Below are 20,127 nucleotides of genomic sequence, written 5' to 3'. Positions count from 1 at the left end.
ATAGCAAGATTTTTTTTTTAATGAATGCATTTAACAAGCAATTCTTTCCGTGAAGTTTGTGTGCTTATAAACCATTTAGCAAGCTGAGTTGAAGGACTCCTCCCCTTTTGTTTCATTTGACCTGAGAACATTTTGTCTACCTCATTCTCTTCATGACCCCCTCACTAGTGAAGTAGCGCAGCCAGGTACAGATGAACATTGCAGGAGCATGCCATCACCTGTTGCTACTACTGATGTCATCTCTGAGAAACAAGCCCTGTGCAGCTCAAACAAACAGCAAGAAAGCACCAAAGAAGACAGCAGTGCACATTTACCAGACATTGAGAGAGATGATATGTTGGTTAGAAGGATGGGGACCTTTCAGAGACGCACAACTAGCACTGTTCCAATACATTGTCCTCCTCTGTCAGTAGCTCAGGAGAAGGATTTGAAGACTCCACGGGAAGCAGAGAGGTCAGAGAACAGAAGCAGATCACTCTGAGCTTCATGCCTGGTTTGTGTGTGGTGTGAACTTGGATCAGTCAGCAGTGTTATTCCGTTCTGCATTCAGCCTTTAAAGATGTGTTTTACTCATTCATCATGGCATGTGTTCTGTTTTATGAAATTACTTACAAGAATGTATCCTATGAACATAAAACAGTCTGCTTTCTTTCATAATATTTAAATACTTCAATTGTTAATTGCTGTTCAGCATGAAAACAGTCTTTCATCTTTTGGGGGGATTTTTTGCAATCCATGGTGCTTTCCCCAGAGTTTTATGCCAATTTCTAAGAGAATAATTCCTTGCATATATTTTTATGCAGTCTCCAGCTTCTAACATAACACCTACATAAGTGTGGCATTCAGTGTAGTTTCCTCTTGCTCTCACTCCTTGCACTGTAGTTAAAGATGCCTAGTTGTTCATCACCCTGCAGCTGTGTTTTGAGTAGCAGTACCCCACATTGCCTCAACAGCCGCTTTCCTTTGGGCTGTACAAGTGAACATTATCATGGAACAGTGTCACTTGTCTCTCTGAGCAGTACTGTAACGCAAGAAGAGAGCCAAGAACAGCTTGAAATCCCTCCTCAGCAGAGTGGTGGAACAGAAAACAAAGTGAAGTTTCCAGATCCTCAAAGAGATGACATGTTGGCCAGAAGAACTGGAGCTTTTCTAAAACAGCCGGGGCCAAGTGTTAAGCAGTTCCTTCCCATGCCATTTTCAAAGCAGCAGAATAAACAGGGCACAGCTAGAGAACTTGAAAAGAAAACTGTGAGGTAAGAAATTCTGTTCTCTCTTTCCCTTGCAGTGAGTCCTGTGGACTGTTTGTCAAGATCTCTTGATCTGGAAGAGTTGCTGTTGGCCCAGCAGTCATTTCTTCCATACTCATCCTTGAATCTATGCTAACTCATTCTGCTCTATTAAGCAATGTAGGTTTTCTGGCCTTTTTGGTAGAGCCTTGTAAAGTCTTAGACCAAAGAGGTAGCGGATGCAAAATTCTAACAGCATGTGAAAATAGGTATTTATATAGCAAGATTGTGTGACATTTGTAGAGGTTTCTACTTAAATAGGTGCTAATCATTAAAAATATTTCCAGCTAGAAACAGAGGTGGTGGATACAGTAGGTGAATGTTTGTCTATAGCTTAGATAGTGTCAATGACTCCTAAACAAGATAAGAAAGTTCTGGAATTAGATTCCTCCTGGTAAGGTTTGGTGTCTTTGTTTAGATGAGCAGCATAGTGTGGGGAAGATGGAGGTTTAAGCCTTTGGACAGAGCCATGTGTTGGCTGTTTGAGCTATGTGCAAGCAAGACTCGAAAGTTATCGCTCATCAGCCTCTTCAAAGTGCATGAGAGAGGAAGGATACACAGATACCTGTGCATACGTAAATGGAAAATAATGTGCAGCTTAGCCAGGAGTGGCTTGGTGTTGAGAAGACCTTCAGTTGAATAGCTTAGTTAAAATACATTCTCAAAATATGAATCTTTGGGAATTTTATGTTACTGGCATAAAAGAATGGAAATACAAGCATTTTGCTCTAATTGTTTTGTGTACCTAAAGCTGTGAGTTTGTAGAATTTTCTTATTAACTTGCAGTCACACTTTTCATTATGTATATGTGATTTTTCAAATGTTGTTTAATACATTCTTTGCACTGCTGCCTTTGGCTCACTCAGGCCTGAAAAATGTCCACAAGTCTGCATTACTAGCTCTGGAAAACCTGTAATTCTACCTCAGCGAGAGCAGCAGCAAGGGCAGGAAAGATGCAGTCTCCCTTCTGCAGGACAAGAGGATACTGTGTGCACTGCCCAAGTGGGTGATCATATCCTTAATGAAGTCCACCTTGATCAAACATCTAAGCTTCAGGTGGTTCCTGAGGAAAACAGAACTGAAACATTGTCATCCAAGGATGAGCATCTGCAAACGTGAGCTCTGAATGGTGTGAATCATGCAGCTTGTACACTCTTTGCTCTTCTACTGTGTGTGCACTTCAGAATTCAGATTTTGCATTGCCTGGTGTGTTTTCAGTCCAGACTAAAATCCCGTATGTCTGTACACACTTAAAAAAAACAAAAAGAGTATTTGTGTAACGTTTTCTTTTCTACAACTAATGAAAACAAATATTTGATTGCAATATTTGTGCGCATACAAGAATCGCTTATGAGTAGCAGAAGTTCAGCCAAGCTCTGCTGGGCATCTCTAGAGATGCATGTCTTGCTTTTTTGTGATCAGAAAATATTGCAGTGTTGACTTTTGTATTTGATGTTGTTTTATGATAAATGCCAGATACGGACATGTCATTTGCATGACAGGCACTCTAAACAAGACAGGCACTCCAGTGAATGACACTGACTTGTGTATTACCAGTACCTTTTTTCAGCTGCACCAAAACAAACAAAAGAAGGAAATCGTATGGTAATGTTGATTTGAGCACTGCTGTGGAATATAACCATTAAGTTTTGTCTCCATTCATCACATATGTGGCACTTTAATGTAAATGTCAATATATTGTCTACTTTCAAAAACTATTTTCTACACCCACTTTAGGTATACTGTAGCACATTTTTATAATGGGGATATTAGGCAGGGGTTAATGATGTTTTTGGGCAGTCTGACCTTTGAATGATTAATAAGGTAAGTGCTGTGTATTGAATAGATCATCTCTGAACAGTATGGTACGTTTTCTTTTGGTTTGCTTTACCAGGACAGGTTTGATGTTCAAGGGACTGTTAACCAGATTTTATGGGTCCAGTTGCAATTAATATATAATGTGTTTATCAACGCTCTAATTTTATATTTGGTCTTGTAGATTCGGCCCCAGAACTGCTGTGTCTGATGACGCAGAGTAAGTTGTCTTGTGTTCACAAGATTCTGTTTTAAACAACTTACACTGCATGCTTTCCAGTCTTCCTACTAATTTAAAATGCAGTTGATGCCTCATAATTATTTTGCAGTGTTTCAGCAAATAAATTTTTCAGAAATGTACTGAAAAATGGAATGCAACATGGCTTACATTGCAGCTAAAAATAATTTATACATAGAAACTCATAAAAACTGAGCATAACACCAATGTGCAGCTATTGCTTAAAGCATTATTTCTTCTTTTTTTTTTCTTTTTTTTTCCTTTTTTTTTTTTTTTCTTCTCCTGAGTTTTCATTGCCTCTAATCCACTGTAGGTTAGGAGATTTGGGTTGAACCTGGACTGGGTATTGGAGGGAAAAAAAAACCCAAGTGTTGACCTATAACAAAGCCCAAAGCAAGATAAAATTCATTGTGATCTTCAGAATAATTGTCAGGAATACAAATTTTCAGCTATTCCATTATTGTATATTAAAGCTTTCTTTTGAATTCCTTCTAGGTTGGATTTACTTTAATAATACACTAAACTTTACTTCTTTAAGCTTCTCACCTCTGTGCTTTACATTTAACCAAAGGAGTAGGATGGGGGCATTTATAGCAATTAAAACTTTCGTCTGTGGATGAATATGAACAGAATAATGTATAGTGTTACTTAAAAAGCCGTGTTGGAAAATTACAAAGTACAGGAGTTCAGAAGCAAAGAAATAATTAAGGACTACCCACATAATGTGTCTTTAATATCCTTATTTTGTTCACAGAAATGCATGCACCTTTCCTGTCTCCCAAATTAAATCAGAAAATAAAATGGCATAGAGGCTTTTTTTTTAGTTTACAAGATCTGTAGTGTACAAGTGTATCTCTTTCATGCTGTTCAAAGCCTGTGTCCACTGCCCACAGAGCCACAGAGTAAATATAATTATTTTCAAGAAGCAGAAATCCTATCGATCAGAATGAGAGATTAGATAGCATAACAACACAGAATTGTGCTTTACAGTGGTGCCTCTCCTGCCATTTCGTAGAGCATTACCTATCTCATTGATTTGCTTATTTGTTTCCCCACAGTTTTGCATGTCGGTATTAAATGGAAACATGAGAGAAAGTATACATGGAGGCATCAGAGTGTGTTTGGTTGTATTATTTGAGAGTAGCGAAGATATGAATAAATCATATTGTTTATTTCACATTCATTTTGTTTAAGAAGGCAAAACAATACATGTTCAAGCCTTATTGTCATCCTTTCCAGATGTGCCACAGTTTACAGAGCAACTGTTTTCCTAAACTGTCTGTAAAGTTCTTACAAATGTAAGATTGCATTTTTCCTTCTGAAGTACTTGCAAAAAATCTAATATAATGAGGCTCACAAGTAGGAAAAATAAATTGAACTGACATTTTAAATGCTTCCAAAATGTTTGTCAAGTCTCCTTTGAAAACTGTGACTTGTATTCAGCCCTAAACTTGGAGCTACTCTGGCAGCAGAACTGCCATGTTAGACTAACCAAGTTCCCGTTGCTGGTTGGTCACCACCAAATTGTGTCAGCAGCCCCAGGGCTGTCTCCAGCTCCCAAAAAGGCAGTCCTCAGCATAAATTGGAGTAAAGGAGACAGCCCTGTCTAGCTGTTGTGATTGCTTGGAGTCCACAGCCTTTATTAAAGGCAGAGGACAACTGTGTGAACACCACGGGAGGGCAGCAAAGGTGGCTTGTGGTTCCCTCTTTTCTTTCTCTGCTCCCAGACTCTTCTGTGGCCTTCTGTCAGGTTTCCAGTTCCTGTTGCTTTTCAGTGCTTTTCCTGTTGTGTTCTGCCCAGCCTATGAGGTAGAGCCAGTTTGTGTCTGGCAGGGGCTGTGCCAATATTCTGGGGCATCTTCGTTTCTCTCCAGATTAGACTGAGCAAAATGGAGAGAGAAAACTCTCTCTGTGATATAGCTGAGCACGCTGTTCTGTGGCAAACTGCTGGCAGTACAGTCTCCACTAAAAAGGGAGAGGCACAGAAGAAGGTTAATTTCATGTGGTTGAAATTCATGGATGTATCTCTTCTCCTTGGAGTTGCCTTCCACATACCTAGCATGTTGTTGCTGATCGGTCCCTCTCCCATCTCTCAAAGAGATCCTTTGAATTTTGCTGGCAGTGTGACAGCCCAGTGTTCATTTAGGCTTAGACTTTATACTTTAAGACCAACATATGAATTATAGTGGACTGAGAATTTTGAGTATTTATTTACTGGAGTCTGATCCTTTAGCCATCCTGTCTCTTTTTTATGTTTTGTTAGGGTTTTTTTAAATCTTACTGTGTTTATAAATGGTAATGCAGCCACATAATAAATGCTCTGCATAAGTATTTTAACATATTCTTATAAAAATTTTTGCCATATTTCTCATTTTTTAAATTAAATAGTCTGACCACTCAAGTCCTTGAGGACGTTTCTATTCAATACTAACTTGGACATTTTTTTTTTTAATTAAAAAAAAAAAAAAAAAAAAAAAGCTCTATAGCACCGCTGACAAGAATAACTGTAATTTGAAAGAACAAAGTAGTGTAACTTAAAAACAATCACAGTATTCCAAAGAATCAACCCTTCAAATTATAGTGTTGGTTTGCACAATGTTTTTTTTTTCCCAGATCTTTGTCAGAACAGCATATCTGATACTGGTCAGAAGAAAGGCCTGTTTCATCCAGACAGTGTAGATGCTATCCCAAGAGCTTTGCAGAAGATTTGTGATTATGAGTTCTGTATTGTTAAATCTCCCCATTTACATGTATGCTCTGTGCCTGTTGATCTGGCATGTGATTGAAGGAAGAAGTAATTCTATCTATTCATGCAGGTGTTGACAGACTGGAGACATTTGTAGCTTATATAAGCAATGTGTAAATTATATAAAAAAAGGGAGAGGAAGAAATGATGTTGGACTCATAATGAAAGTGTCTTCTGATGGAAGCTATGAGTTCTGGCCTCTGGTTTTCTTCTGTAGATGAATTTGCATGGCACAGAAATCTGTGTAGGCCATCTGGTTGGCCTTTCCCCATGTTCAGGAAATGAGGTGGATCTTGTCAATGGCTGTTATGTGTTGGTCATTGCAGGAAAGAATGGTTTGAGATGACTCCTTCAAATTGCTCCCCTGGGGAGGCAGATTTGCACAGTAACATGTTACTGGAGCTGCTGTTTGGTTGAACCTATCTGGTTGCTTATCCATGGCAGTGAAGACCCAGCAGCATGAGGGAATAGCTAAAACAGAAGGTGCATATGGGGCTGTAGTGCATGGCTTGATTCCTGGGGTAGGTTAAAGCTTTTCCAGGGTGCCTTTTGTATTGCACTGTCAATAGCTGTAAAGTCTTTGTTCTGTTATTTTTGCTTACTCCAAGTGAAGGTGGGGAAAAAGAGAAGCAAAAAATTAGCTTCTCATTGGAATGTCAGTATACCTGGCGGAGAGTATTTTTATTTTTATTCTCCCACCCCAGATGACAGAGGGCTCACACCCTCTGCAGGAGCAGTTATCAGCACTTCAGGTCTTCTGTTTTCTCCTGCTCTATGCAAATGAAATATTCTTTGATATGGGGGAGTGGTACAAGAAGGGATCTATACAGTCAGTCAGACCTGGCAGGCACAAAGTGGCAAATACTTAAGACTAAAGGTTTTTCCTTAGTATGAGTTTCAAATGCACTTAAACTGGAATAAATCCACTAATGGGTTGTGTTAATGTATCTCCCAATTTACCTTACTAGTCTGCAAAACAGAACTGAAATTTAAATGTTCTTTAGTAGACTTTCAGTTTTAAAAACAACAAAATTTGCAGTTTCTTTGGGTTCTATTTCTTCAGAGTACTCCAATCCAGCCCTGAGCAATGCAACTCTTAAATTACCCACAGAGAAACCCAAAGAAGTGTACCCCCCTCAGCATTCTTTTTAAGGGATGAAGCATGGTAGTGTGCTAGCCTTACCTTTTGTGCTTGAAGGCTATAGGGTGTGTATTCTGTCTTGTGTTTCTGAATATATGCCCACTAACAGGATGTGATCTGTGCATGTCCTTTTCTGTCCACTGTCCAGACCTTTCCATTTCCCCTGAAGAGTGAGTTGTTCACATCTTTGCTTGCCTGAATATAAATGCCAGCTAAATACATGTATATACAGCTTTCAGCTTGTATTCACTTCAATTACTGTGTCCACAGTTGCCTACAACTCTTCTTCATTTGGTGCTTCTCCTGCTAGTTTGCTCACCTACAGCTGCAGATAATCATTTGGAAACTGCTGTGAAGTCACCTCCTGTGGAACTGCATGGCTTTTTCTCCCCCCTTTTTGCTTTTAATGGCCCAGCTGAGGTCATGTCTCACTAATAATAGGTAGTGGGGGGAACTAGTAAGTACATTATCTTCATGTGAAGATCTTTAAATAATATGAATGATGGTATAGTATCAAACCATGACCTTTTTTTCCTTTAACTCTCCAAAGGTCAGAGACAAAAATAGCATGTGTATAAAGAAACTGTTTTGTCCCGAACACAATTGTTTGTTGTACAGTCAGCTTTCCCTTTGTTAGGTCAACCGTATGAACAAGTTGCTGCTGATAGCATTGAGTTTCTTTGAGGCAGGGAGGGGAGAGGAGGCAACATGCTGTGTGCGCTGCATGTGCTTCTCTGGGCGGGCTCTCCTGGTTCCTGTAGCAGTAGCATTTAGCCAGCCACACTACCCATGATGTACTTCTCAAGCCTCTCTTGTTTTACAGTAAAATGGAAGCTTCTGTCTGCAATATAGTTGCAGTGGGTCAGTGAGAACCCAATAGGAAACATCTTCAAAAACTTAAATATTCTGAACCCACCTCTGAATAGGATAATTTTAACAAAAGCCACTGTCAGAGTTTTATGGTTAGAAATGCTTCACAGTGAGAGACAAAGTTGCTGTTGGCTAACAAAAACAAGAGAAAATTGAGGAGTACAGTGCCTGAAGTACTGCGTGGAAGTTGTATGGGTGCTAATTGATCTTTCTCAGGGATTGCTGCACTGGGAGCTCCGTAACAGTGCAGGTGTCTGATCCTGCTGCAGCACCCTCATGTGGCTTTTGCTCTTACAAAGCTGAAAAAGTATAAGATTATAAATAACACTGTGCTTCTTATTATTCCCTCTTTGTTTAGGAGCGTGAGCATGTTTGACATGAGAAGTGAGGAAGAAGCCATGGCTCAGCCTCACAGCAAAGCTCGCCATGAAAAGCTGCAGAATATACACAACCAGCTGAAGGAGGACGAGACCAGGTGGCAAGATGTGAGTGTACCACAGTGTCTGCAATGCTGGCATTAGGGCCAGCCAGCTGGGCAAAAAAGCAAGGCTTGCTAAATCTATGGTTGCTCTCTCAATCAGAACTCTTTTTCTTCATTTTTTTAAGTGCTTTCTTGAGAAAAGCATAGAAGTTCCTATTTTGTTGTACTTTACAGGACACACAGATGAAACAGCTCTTTTGCTTTTTAAGAAAATGTAATTAAAATCTAAAATCTGATTGCATAAAAATGAAAGCAGAACACTCCCATTTGGTAGCTTCTCAAATTTTTCTAAGTAGAAAATTCCTGAAGTGTCAAAGTGATAAATATATAGGTTGGACTTGGCTTCAATAGATTTGGTTACAGAAAGATTTTCCATCTTATTCAAGCAAACACATTCCCCTTTAAGTTAGATACACCTTGCTTGCATTGCAAGCCCTTTCCAAACTGTCTTTATTCTAAGCATTTTTAAGTTGTCGTGGCAATTTTGCATTATCTTCAGTAAACCAAAAGCATTAGAAAAACATTGTTCACAATTTGCAGGCAAATTAGTATCAGAGCTTCAGCATCAATCCTGTTAGTTCCTAAAGACTGATTTTAAATGAGGAATATTGGAGTTGTTTTTCTTCTTTTAAATCTCTTCAAACAGCTAGTACAGTAATTTCCAGTTGTGAGGACAGCTGCTATGAAACAGGTTTTTATAGAAAATTCAAGGCAAAGCCCCAAAAAAGAACAGTGTATACAGCTAATAAAAAACTTTTAGTAGAACAATGAAGGATTTCAGCTGAGTGGTCTGTATATGTGGGAAGCCATAATTTCCCAGCAGAGATAAGAATGAGCCCAGAGGAATTCAAGAGGTTTGAGAACTCTTCGCTATTGAATGGAAAATCCTCTGAGCTAAAGTGCACAACTTTTCCAGGCCCTTAGCACCTTACACACCAAACTAAAAGTTCTGAAGAGCTACTAAATATTCCAGCAGTGGAATGTCCTTGGCATTCCGAGGGTTTTGTAGAGATGACACTACATTCATGGTCTCATATTCTTCACGTGCTCATGCTGTAAATTTGCCAACAATTAACAGTTTCATAGCTTTTTCTATTTCCGTTGTTTTTCTAATGAATAAGAGCTGAAAAATATAAACCTGTCTTCTATTTAATTGCAGAGAGAGAAAGGCTTATGTTATGACATTTGCTAATGAAAAACTAATTTCCAAACAGTAAGCAATAGTGGGAGTAGCTGAATAAAGAAGTGCTTTTGTACTTCAATGAGAATTATTAGTAACTGAGGAAGAGGAAAGGACCACGTTTCATGAAGGGGTTTATGAACTGATATATGTAGGTCACATGAAGAAATACTTTAATGAGCACTCCCTTGAGTGTAATGCCAATAATTTGTGGCTTTAAGCTAAATTAAAAGTGACAAGGTTTGTTCCTGGTTTTAATAAAATAAGTTATTCTTGCAGTACCTTCTGCTGTTTACCAATAGAAATGCAATTAAAATATTTGGAAAACCATGTAATTAATGAAATAACCTTTGAATTGAGTATGTGTACAGAATCTCTGTTTTTTATTAAAACCAGAATTTGTTACAGTGCATGAAATATAATCTGTATACTAATCTCCTGATGTTGTAAAGTTAATTGCAAATGTGCCCCCATGGTTTCCTATGAGGTTATTTTTCTTTGCAAAACTGCTGTGCAGGTTAATTTTTACTGTAAAATTCTGTTCCTTTTCTAGTTGATTATTGAGAAATTTTACAGCTTAGAAACACTTCTTCGCTTGTTTTATTATGAAACAAATTCTTTTTCTGTATGTATTGCTTGTGCATTCATAACCCAAGCAGGATGCAGGACATAGGTGTGTCCCACATGAGATGCCTCCTCTGTATTTTTTAGTTTTAGAGTCAGGCTGATTTTGCAGGAAGGATAAGGAACTAGAGTCACTGGGTCTTTTTGGCATTTTTGGACAGGTGGCTTCCAAGTAGAATATGATTAGTACTTCAACAAGAACGTATTGCGTATTCAACAGTAATTCTGTATTGCTGCGTGCAAATGATAGTCTTGTTTCTCTGTCATATCACAAGTCTACCAGGTGTGAGCCACTTTAGACCATAGTGTTGCTGAGATCTGGGCCCAAAATAACTGGGGGACGCTCGTAAGGAAGATACAAGTAACATTTTCATTTTATGGTATGATCACCGTTTCTCTTTAAAGCAAACACCAGAGCCTGGTCCACAGGCAGATGCAAGCATTACAAAGCTTGGCTGGCTGGATTCATTGATTCTTTAAGGCTGGTTTTTAGCTATTTGCAATTCTGCATTCAGCTGCCTTCTTTCTCTCACAGGACTTGGCTAGGTGGAAGAGTCGTCGAAGGAGTGCTTCCCAGGATTTAATTAAAAAAGAAGCTGAGAGAAAGAAAATGGAAAGATTATTGTCTGGAGAGGGAACAAACGAGCGCAGAAAAAGCATCAAAACCTACCGAGAAATTGTGGAAGAGAAGTATGTTTTCTTACTGAAGTGCAGAGGCATGTCTGAAAATGCTGTATGCTTCATAGGGGATGGGTGGTTGTGAACAGCTGTGCCTGCAGGGCTGGAGTAAGGGAAGGAGAAGGATAATGATGGAGCAGAGGAAGTAGGAATGATTTGTAGTGTGAATTTTAATGTGATGATCTCTCTTGTGTATCTCCTGTGCAGAGAGAGAAGAGAACGGGAGCTTCATGAGGCGTACAAGAACGCAAAGACCCAGGAGGAGGCTGAGAGCATTCTCCAGCAGTATATCGAGAGATTCACCATTAGTGAAGCTGTCCTTGAGCGTTTGCAGATGCCAAAAATCCTGGAAAGAAGCCATTCAGTGGAGCCAGATTCCCCACTGAAAGACCCAAATCCTCTGAGATACTTAAGGCAACAATCGCTGCCTGCTCCAAAATTCACTGCCACCATTGAAGCAACCATTGTTCCCACCACTGATCTAGAGCCCAGTGCTTCGACAGGCCGCACGTCTCCCAGCAAAAGTGTTGTCTCCAAGGCTGTGCCTATGCTGACACCCAAGCCTTACTCTCAACCCAAAAATACACAGGAAGTTTTAAAGAACTTTAAGGTAGGATACATCACACTCCTGTAAGTAAGTTAGGTAGCAAAGAGATCCTGATTAAATAATCACAACCTGTAAATGATTAATGCAATTTAAGTTAAAAAAAAAAAAATTAGAATTATACTGACGTTAAAAAATTCAGCTGCATGCCTTGTCCTTTTCAACTTAATGGTCTTTTCTTGGTTACCAAACTTCTTAGCAACTTGACCATTCAGATAAGAATATTTGCAGTGGTCATTTTCATCAGGCTAAATTTCTTCAGAGGACAGAACGAAGAAGGGGCATTTTGTGTGGAACAGGTTAGGAAAGAGTATGTTATCATGCTTTTTTTGTTTTTAAACAAGGAAGGGAGATGCAGAGAATGAGAGTAGGATGCTGAAACAGTGGAGAAAATGAAGACCTGGGATGTGTTAGAACAGGCTGGGATAAGCTAAGTTTGAAGAAATCTGCTTCTAACAGTGCCTGTACAAAAACTGAGGCTTCCCCAAGTCTCAGGGCAGCCTCTGCAATTGGCAGTATGAAACTTACTGGCAAGAGTGTCCCAAACCTACATACGTCTGGTCCCTTGTCTCTGCCATGGCGATCTGCTACTTTGATTGTGGTCCCTGCAACCCTGCTGATGTCCCAGTAGCATTGCTACTGTGTGTATTCAGGTTGCTTACCCTTACAAAAAGTTAGCTTCATACAGATGGTGAAGAAGCACGTTGTGATGTTCGTAAGTGCTTGAAATCAGTCCCAGCTCTTGTGAAATCACCTCCCACACAATGTTTTTTTCAATGAAATGTGAAACTGACAATTCCTATTTTTCTTCAACCTTGTCTGGTCTTCTCCTACAGTATACATTTTAGTACCCAGTCAAGTTTTTTTGTGTGTAGTTTTGTTTTTTTTTTTCTGTGATCTCTCGTGGGATTTGGACATTACATTAGTCTATATATAGTTCACATATACAGGGAGAAACTAACACGTGAATGCTCCTTCACCCTAGCCCCCACTAAAAATCTGTCTAGATCTTGTTTGCTTGATGTCAAAGAATGTGACTTAGTTAGAATGACTCCCTAGACTATGTAGCTATTGCATTATTTTGCACTCAAACACCAGTCTTCAGTGATTCTTGGCTCCAGTGACAATGTATTGACTTGCTCCAGATCAGAAGGAGAGGAGTGTGTTTGTTTAACTTTGAAGCGAGGGCATCTGTCCTGATCATTCAAACATTTGGTTTTCCTCTCTAATATAAATAGAGAAATGTCTTAGTCTAAACAGAGACATTAAAATGGATGGTGTGCCCTGCCAGTGTTTTTCTGGCTTTTATATTTCTGAGGTTTTTCATGACCTGTCTCTCTAGTAGATAATCCAGCACACAGTCCCAGAAGACTTGGGGATCAGTGTCTGCCCACACTTGCATTTGGAAATAAACCCTTAAACTTGTGCAGAGGGGAGTGATGGCAGTGAGGAAAGGAAGGGAACTTTTCACTTGAAAAGCAGTCAGTAATGGTAAAGTGCTTGCGGAGCTGTTTCTCCCCAGTATGGGGACCAGTGGTGTGAGGTGCTGATTACCTTCACCTCCCTGAACTTCTGAGGATGCCCCGAGCCTTGGGAATGGCCTCTGGGTTAATCATCCTGAGAGGAAGAATGAATCTCTGGATACATGCATACAAGAAGTCAGCAGGAGTAGTTTGTCCTTAGCACAGCACTGATTGCATATACTGAGTTTACTCCAGTAAAGTACCGAAATTAAATGAATAGGGAGCTAAGGAGTGGGACGGAGAGGATGAGCTGGGAAGAACTTTTCTTAAACTGCGTTTCAGTTTGATAAGGTGATTTTGACACTTCTTGCATCAGTTTTCCATAACAGTGAAATAAACAGAAAGTTTCCAAAGAAAGATGTGCCTTAGAGCTTGTTTTTACTTGCTTTTCATTTGTGTGGCACCTGTGTAGAAATTTGAAAGAACTCTTCACCATATGTGTCCCTTATAGCTTCTTAAAGAAATCACTGGTCTGTGCTGTTACTCCCCCAAAGTCCAGTCAGTAGCAGGGAACAATTTGTCTACATTTACTCTACCATCTTCATGTCTCTTGTGGTGATCCTCTTGCATGGAAGGATCTCTGTGCACAGAGTTGCAAAATCCTTCTCCAAATCTACCTAAAACTGAGCCCTGCTGACAGGCTTGTAAGCATCTCTTGCTGCAGTTAAGCAGGAGCAATGGGGTGTACTCATAGATGGTGCTCTTCTGATTCCTCTGTGGATTCCAGCTGGGATCTCTTACTGTGAGTAACTGTGTATGGCTGCATTTCTACAGACAGCTTGCCAGGTGGAAGGAACTGTTGAAGCATTACCAAAGCATCATTTAAAATGTAATTCTCTCCTAAGAGAAAGCTGAATCAGTGCAAAGGAAGAAACTAATGCTTATTTTGTATTTTCTTCCTTGTTTAAGAGTGAGAATGTAGGGCTGTCAAGGTGTTTCTTAGCTTAAGCTTAAGAAAAAAGTAGTTAAATTGATTCTACTCCCTCCTTTCCACAGTGACTGCATAAAGTCATTTCTTGGGGAAAGAGGGTATATATTTTATGGTCTCACAGAGAAGGTGGAATGCCCACTTTTATTTGTTAGTTTCTTGCTTCCCTGTTATAAACAGTAGATAAACAAGTAGATGAACACTGCTGCTCCTGATCCTTCCAAATTCATGTGGCTAAAGTACGATCTAGTAATGCTGTGGTGAGGCTGTCAGGTTACAGAGTAGGTCAGCCTGGAATGCATACTTGCCTCTTGCATGACACAATGTGAAACCCTGGAGTTTTGGTCTAAATATAATCTAAAGCATTGTTCTTCTTTTAAATCCAGGGTTTGTGCATTAAGGTTACTTTTTTGTTACTGGGAGAACAAAATGTGGGTAACTGGGAAATCCAGGAAAATCCATAATTTCTGCTCTGTATTTTCTGTAGGAACACCATCTAGACTGGAGTTTTCTGCTGTCTTGTCCTGTTGAAATGTGTTTGGCTCTGTCCTGTAATTATGGTGTAGACTGTGTTAATGATGGTGATGTTGTATTGAATTGCTGATTCCCTAAGCTTGTTTGAGTGCTGATTTCCTCAATGTATTTATTTAACTGTATTCTGCAGGTAGATGGAAAAGTCAGCATGAATGGAGAGAATTTCAACGGCGTTGAAGAGAAGGATAAAGAGTGTACAACAGTAATATTTACTCAATCGCCAAGCAGATCTCTGAAATTTGATGGAGTAGCCAGCGGGGACAGGCCCCCCATGGAGTTGAAGAAGGACCCCACAAGTGTTGAGCTCAGTTTACAGAGGCCTGCCACTCAGAGTGTGCACAGAGAGCCAACAGTAAGAGCAACACGAACAAACCAGCCTTACTTTCTTTGCCAATTTTCTGTCTCATGATGTATTTAATCACTAACTAATGAATCCCAAATGGTTATGTTTGTTTTATTTCGAGAGGGTGTGCCCAGACCAGGAAAAAAAAAATCCTTTGTAAATTAAAGGTTTCTTCCTTTGGGATGTGGGTACAGAAATGGGAAGGGAAGGTTCAAAAACTTTTTGCAGCCAGCGTTTCTTTTTTTTTGGGATGGCATGCAACTGATAAGCATACTTCAAATATGCTGGGCCAGGGAGAAATTGACTCTGTGTCCCAGCCATTGTGCACATTTATTCAACTCTTCTCCTGATGTTAGCTGATTAGATCAGCAACATAATTGGACTGTGTGAGCCATTATAATTAGTCTCAGTTTTCAGTTTTCAAATGAGGATTTGAATGCGCAGGCAGTTTTGAGCATTCATTCTCCTCTCAGAAATATTCAAAATGGGGAGAAGCTTTTGAAATACTCGAAGGACCAATGTGCTTCTTAACTGCTTCATCAGAGAAGCAAATTAATTTTACCTTTTCATTTTTCTCTCTCCTTCCCCAGAGAGGAATGCAGAAAGAAAAAAAACTGGAGCACATCACAACAGGAATCTAGAGGCCACAAAACTGTAATAAAAGTAAATGGTTAATAACAAAACAAAACAAAAATAAGGACTGGACTATTAATAATGCATGTTAAAGGATTGCAAACAAGTGTCAGGAATGGGAATTTTAACATTCCTTTTTTGTATAACTACAAAGAGAATCAGAGATGTGGTGAGAGTTGGAGTATGATAATTTTTGCTTTTATCTAGGTTCCTTTCAAATATCGTCCAGGTGGATAATAGGGAGTGGGAGGGAAGTGATGGTTCATTCATGTCAAATGTTGTACATCTTACCTTACTTCCCTGCTTCATGACAGTCTTTGGCCACAGACTGCCCAGCACACATGGACACTGGAATGTGTCTTGAGCACAGACTTGATCCTGTCAGGGGGAACTGCTGTAGAGTCAAGAGTTAACGGTTTGCAGGAAAGCAGATGGGTGGCAGAGCTGAGACTAGCTTCAGAATAAATTGGGTCTAACAGAGAAGCCAGGTAGGCATTACATCTGATCTGGGAGAGCTAGTAATGGGAATGGTTGGAGGATGGAGAGAGTCCTCAGCTTGCTCTAGATTAAAAGCATGATGGTAATCAGAATAGTAGCTGAATAAAATATTACTATTTCTTTTTTTTTTACTATTTCCAGACCAGCATAGTTGTGGCAGATAAACTCATGATAAAGTCATCTAGAGAGAATGAACGTGCACACAAATAGTGCAACTTCTCTGTTCTTAGAAGAGATTTCATATCATTAGCTTCATGATCTGGTCAGTAACATGACTGACTAGTGCAAATTGTAATAATTACTCCAAGTGTACTCCAAGTGTAATAATTACTCCAAGCCTCAAAGAAAGATGTGCGTGTCAAGCACAGTAAGGGCAAAGCAAGGTGAAGGGGCTGCTTTGAGGGAATTTACAGTGGGGAAAAACAAATGGAATGTCCTGGGTATCGTGAGGGAAGAGAGAGGGGGACCTGCCTATGGCTGGAAGGGAATTTGCTAGTGTGAGGTGAGATTTACAGTTTTGTTTCATCTGGCAACTTATTTCTCTTTACCTAGATCCTTAGTTTTAATTTTCCAGGCAGTAATTTAGTAATTTACACAGAAGTGTTCTAGTTAATGGCTACGAAGGGCTTGGGTACCAAGTTACAGAGTTGGGGTATGGTGCTTACACTTGGCTTCATCATCATGTGTTGGTACGCAGGCCAGTGCTGCCAGGCAGCTCGATACAGATAGGATCAGTCTGGGGCATTACCTGCTGAAATTGAGCTGCCACTGTGGGGTCACTTCATTCAGCCACCTTCCTGTTTTCCCTTGATTTCTGAACAACTTTGTACAGTGATGTCAGCGTATATCTGCAGAGTTCAGAGTATTAAATGCATTTCTGAAGATACAGCTCCTCTTAAGAAGGCTGAGAATCCACCTGTGGAAAGAAAAGAGCCATTTGGGCTTGTCCCACTCCTTGTAAAACACCTTGGAAGTAGGAAAACCTATGAAGCTGCCACTGCGTCTCTGCCAGCTGGGGAAACCAGGGCAAGGCTGAAGTTAAGACTCTTCTAGCTAATGGTAATGTTGCTACTGTCACATGAAACAGCAGCTCAGTTGGCCACTCTGTCCTTCTGTGAGAAGGTAATAGTGTGGCATTTTTCAAAAGAATAGTTTTTCTCTGTAGCGGGCTGATCAAGCATATGCTTAGTTTGACCCACTTACAGAATTTCTGTCTGATGCTAACCCCTACTGTATTTTGAGGAGAGCAGAAGACGTGAGCAGGGATAAGAAACAGCCAAGATGAAAAAGCAGAGCTAGCTAAAATGAAAGAAGCAACTAATGTATTTTCCATTGAGAAGAAAATTTACAAATAGATGCAGTATTTTCAATGCATGTTTTCAAAGGCTTTTCTAAGCTCACTTTCATTGTGGTTATTTCTACGCTTTTCTTGATTGTTATAGAGAATTGTTAGTTATATCCTTCCCAAGCCTGGAGTAAGAATCAGGCTGTTCCTCTGTCTGCTAGGAGATGCTGTTTCTAGGGTAGGGTGTTTCTTTTTCCCTTCAGTTGCTCTGGATTTGTTTTCTTTTTGTATTTTATTTGTTCAGTTTCCTCCTCTTCTCTCTGTTGTAAGAACATATATTCCTTTTCATACACGTGTTACCTTTGTCCCTCCTGTCTTCCTCATCTGATTCTCTTCCTGTTCCTTGCATGCCCCTTCCTCCTCCATCCCTCTGCTGGCTGCTCCCCTGCTGTTTCAGTTCAGTTGTCAGAGTGGCTGTTCCTGTCTTCTCTCTGCCTGGCAGCCTTCCCTTTGAAGCTCCATAGCCCCGCTCTAAATCTGTTCGGCTGGCCTCAGGCACTGTCTGCAATATGGGTAGATGCTGTGCAGCTGTACTTCAACAGCTCTCTTGGCCTGAATTTTGGAAAAAAAGTTTAGTTGAGTTGTACCTCTTGAAATGCCAGTATGATTTAGGAGTTTGAGGAGTAGAAAGACATAGGAGTCTTTTTGTAAGGGTAATACCTCAGTGGAGGTTGCGCTTCTGACAAAGAAGCACCCTCACATGTATGTGAACCCTGTAATGACTGGTGTTCAGAGACTGAGTAGGAAATAGAGGCAACTCCTGTCTGAATTCATTATGGATTGGGATGCAAAAGGTGCAGCAGGTAGGATGAATGGTAAAGAAGAATATTTTCAAGAAACTGCTTGTGTCTGTATTATATGTTTAGGGTTCTTAGATTCTTTTGAATTTTACAGCAGACTTGCCCTGATTCAAAGTAGCTTGTCATATTTTGTCTCTGATTGAAGGGTGACTTTGCATGGAAGGGTAAATTTGGCCTATCAGCAGAATGAAAATACCCACTAGTATTTGCGGAGCAATGTGCAGCTAAGAGAGGTGGCAGAAAAAACACAGCTCCCTTTTACAGTTGCAAAAACTGGGGCAAGGGCCCCAAAATTGAAATGCTCAGAATTCTCTGGTCAGGCATTGATAGTGCCAGCAACAGTGTGAAAATCATCTCCAGAGCCTGGTCCTATCTGTCAGCCATTAGGTTCTGTTTTCTTTCTGATATACATAGCAGTTACACACATTACAAATACTGAGAAATTGTATTCTCTTACTCTTTGAATTAGAAGTTGGCAAAATAAATGTTTTGTTTTAAAACAATATTCATGCAGATTTTAGTATAGAGGGAATAATTTGTCAGAGTTACATCACTTTACTTTAACCAAACTTTGAATAACAATTTAGAAATGACTGGCTTGCTATAGTTCTAATTATAGCTTTGCTCTGATCAACCACAAAGAAAATAAATGTAGACAGCAACTTTAAAACAATCAGGGTCGGGTGGGGGAAGATTGAGGCTTTCTTTTAATTTTTAGTTAGCTGGTTTAAACATGTCCATTTCTACTCACTGCTTACTTGGCACAAGAAGAAACTTTTTTCTATATCCCAGTAACACTCTCCTTCATCTTCAAAAATCCACTGGTTGAACTGAGATTAAAGTATAAGCTTTCTTGTGGTTGGGGATTGTTGGCCAAACTACAAGAGAACAGGACTGAAATCTTGATTTGTACAGATCTGGTAAGACAAGTCTTTGTTCTTTGATTCATTACAAGAAACACTTGCAGAGTAAGTAGATATGTTCCAGATTGACAGCTTTTCCTTGAGCCATGTACAGGAAGATGCAAGGAGGGCTGGGTTACCTGAATAGTTAGGGTGAGATATAGGAGAAATGAAACTTTGAAGTAGGTAGAACAGAACTCTGCTTGAGATGTGGTTATGAATTTAATATCCATATCTCCCATCCTCCAGGCCCCCATCCAATTTTCAGTGTCTGTCAGTGATGGGAGATTATTTTACGTCCCAACTGAGCAATAATAACTAGAACAAATAACTCTAGTAGGAATACTTAACACTGTTTCTTTCAACACTTTGAAGTCTTCTCTGTCAATTACTGATCCACCCTGTCTTTGGCTGTAAGAGCTGATCTGATTATAGCATTATATAGCTGCCAGTAAAAGAGGCAGATGATTTAGCAAGTCAGAGCAGTGTTCTGGCGGTAGTACTGCATGGACATGGCACACACAGCACTTGGCTGTGGCAGCCCGCGGTCATGTTAGTGTTACCATTCAGAAGACAAAATGCTGGCTCTGATTAGAAAACCATGGTATGGCATTTTAAAATCTCACAGTAGAACATGGAAAATAATGCTATGTATACAATTTCCATTGAAGAAGTTTAAAAGATGTATTGGGTAATTTGTACATGTGGCTATTGATACTGCAACCAATTACATCCCTGAATGGTTTTACAGAACTCAAACCTCAGTTCTAACCTGATTCTTCCATATTTCTCTGTGTTCTTGCTGGTTCTAGACAGCTTGCTTTGTCACGTTTTCATACAAAATACACTATTAACATTTTATGTGATCTTGTGTACAAGTAGTGTTAACTGACCTACATTTTGGTTTAATTTATAATGAGGTTTAATAAAGTTCTACTGTAACTTCATTTGGAGTTTG

The 20,127-nt window shown here is 39.7% G+C and overlaps 1 protein-coding gene across 11 annotated transcripts in view; it reads left to right on the top strand.

Moving 5' to 3' along the window:
- Nucleotides 1-20,127, top strand: part of LIMCH1 (LIM and calponin homology domains 1) — a 165,746-nt gene that overhangs the window by 122,481 nt on the left and 23,138 nt on the right. For 10 of the 11 annotated variants that reach the window (XM_042871926.1, XM_042871922.1, XM_042871921.1 and 7 more), the window contains 8 exons: nucleotides 169-453; nucleotides 1,020-1,253; nucleotides 2,153-2,401; nucleotides 3,286-3,321; nucleotides 8,455-8,581; nucleotides 10,917-11,071; nucleotides 11,267-11,669; nucleotides 14,779-15,000. In XM_042871926.1, coding sequence (XP_042727860.1) covers nucleotides 169-453; nucleotides 1,020-1,253; nucleotides 2,153-2,401; nucleotides 3,286-3,321; nucleotides 8,455-8,581; nucleotides 10,917-11,071; nucleotides 11,267-11,669; nucleotides 14,779-15,000 — 1,711 coding nt within the window. The remainder of the gene's footprint in view (nucleotides 1-168; nucleotides 454-1,019; nucleotides 1,254-2,152; nucleotides 2,402-3,285; nucleotides 3,322-8,454; nucleotides 8,582-10,916; nucleotides 11,072-11,266; nucleotides 11,670-14,778; nucleotides 15,001-20,127) is intronic. The other variant, XM_042871929.1, reaches the window with a different exon arrangement.

This window comes from Lagopus leucura, unplaced genomic scaffold, assembly GCF_019238085.1.
Source record: "Lagopus leucura isolate 7727_CA_CO unplaced genomic scaffold, USGS_WTPT01 Super-Scaffold_100004, whole genome shotgun sequence".
Taxonomy (NCBI): domain Eukaryota; kingdom Metazoa; phylum Chordata; class Aves; order Galliformes; family Phasianidae; genus Lagopus; species Lagopus leucura.
Note: the sequence above shows the minus strand (reverse complement) of the source record. Positions and strands in the feature narration are given on the sequence as shown.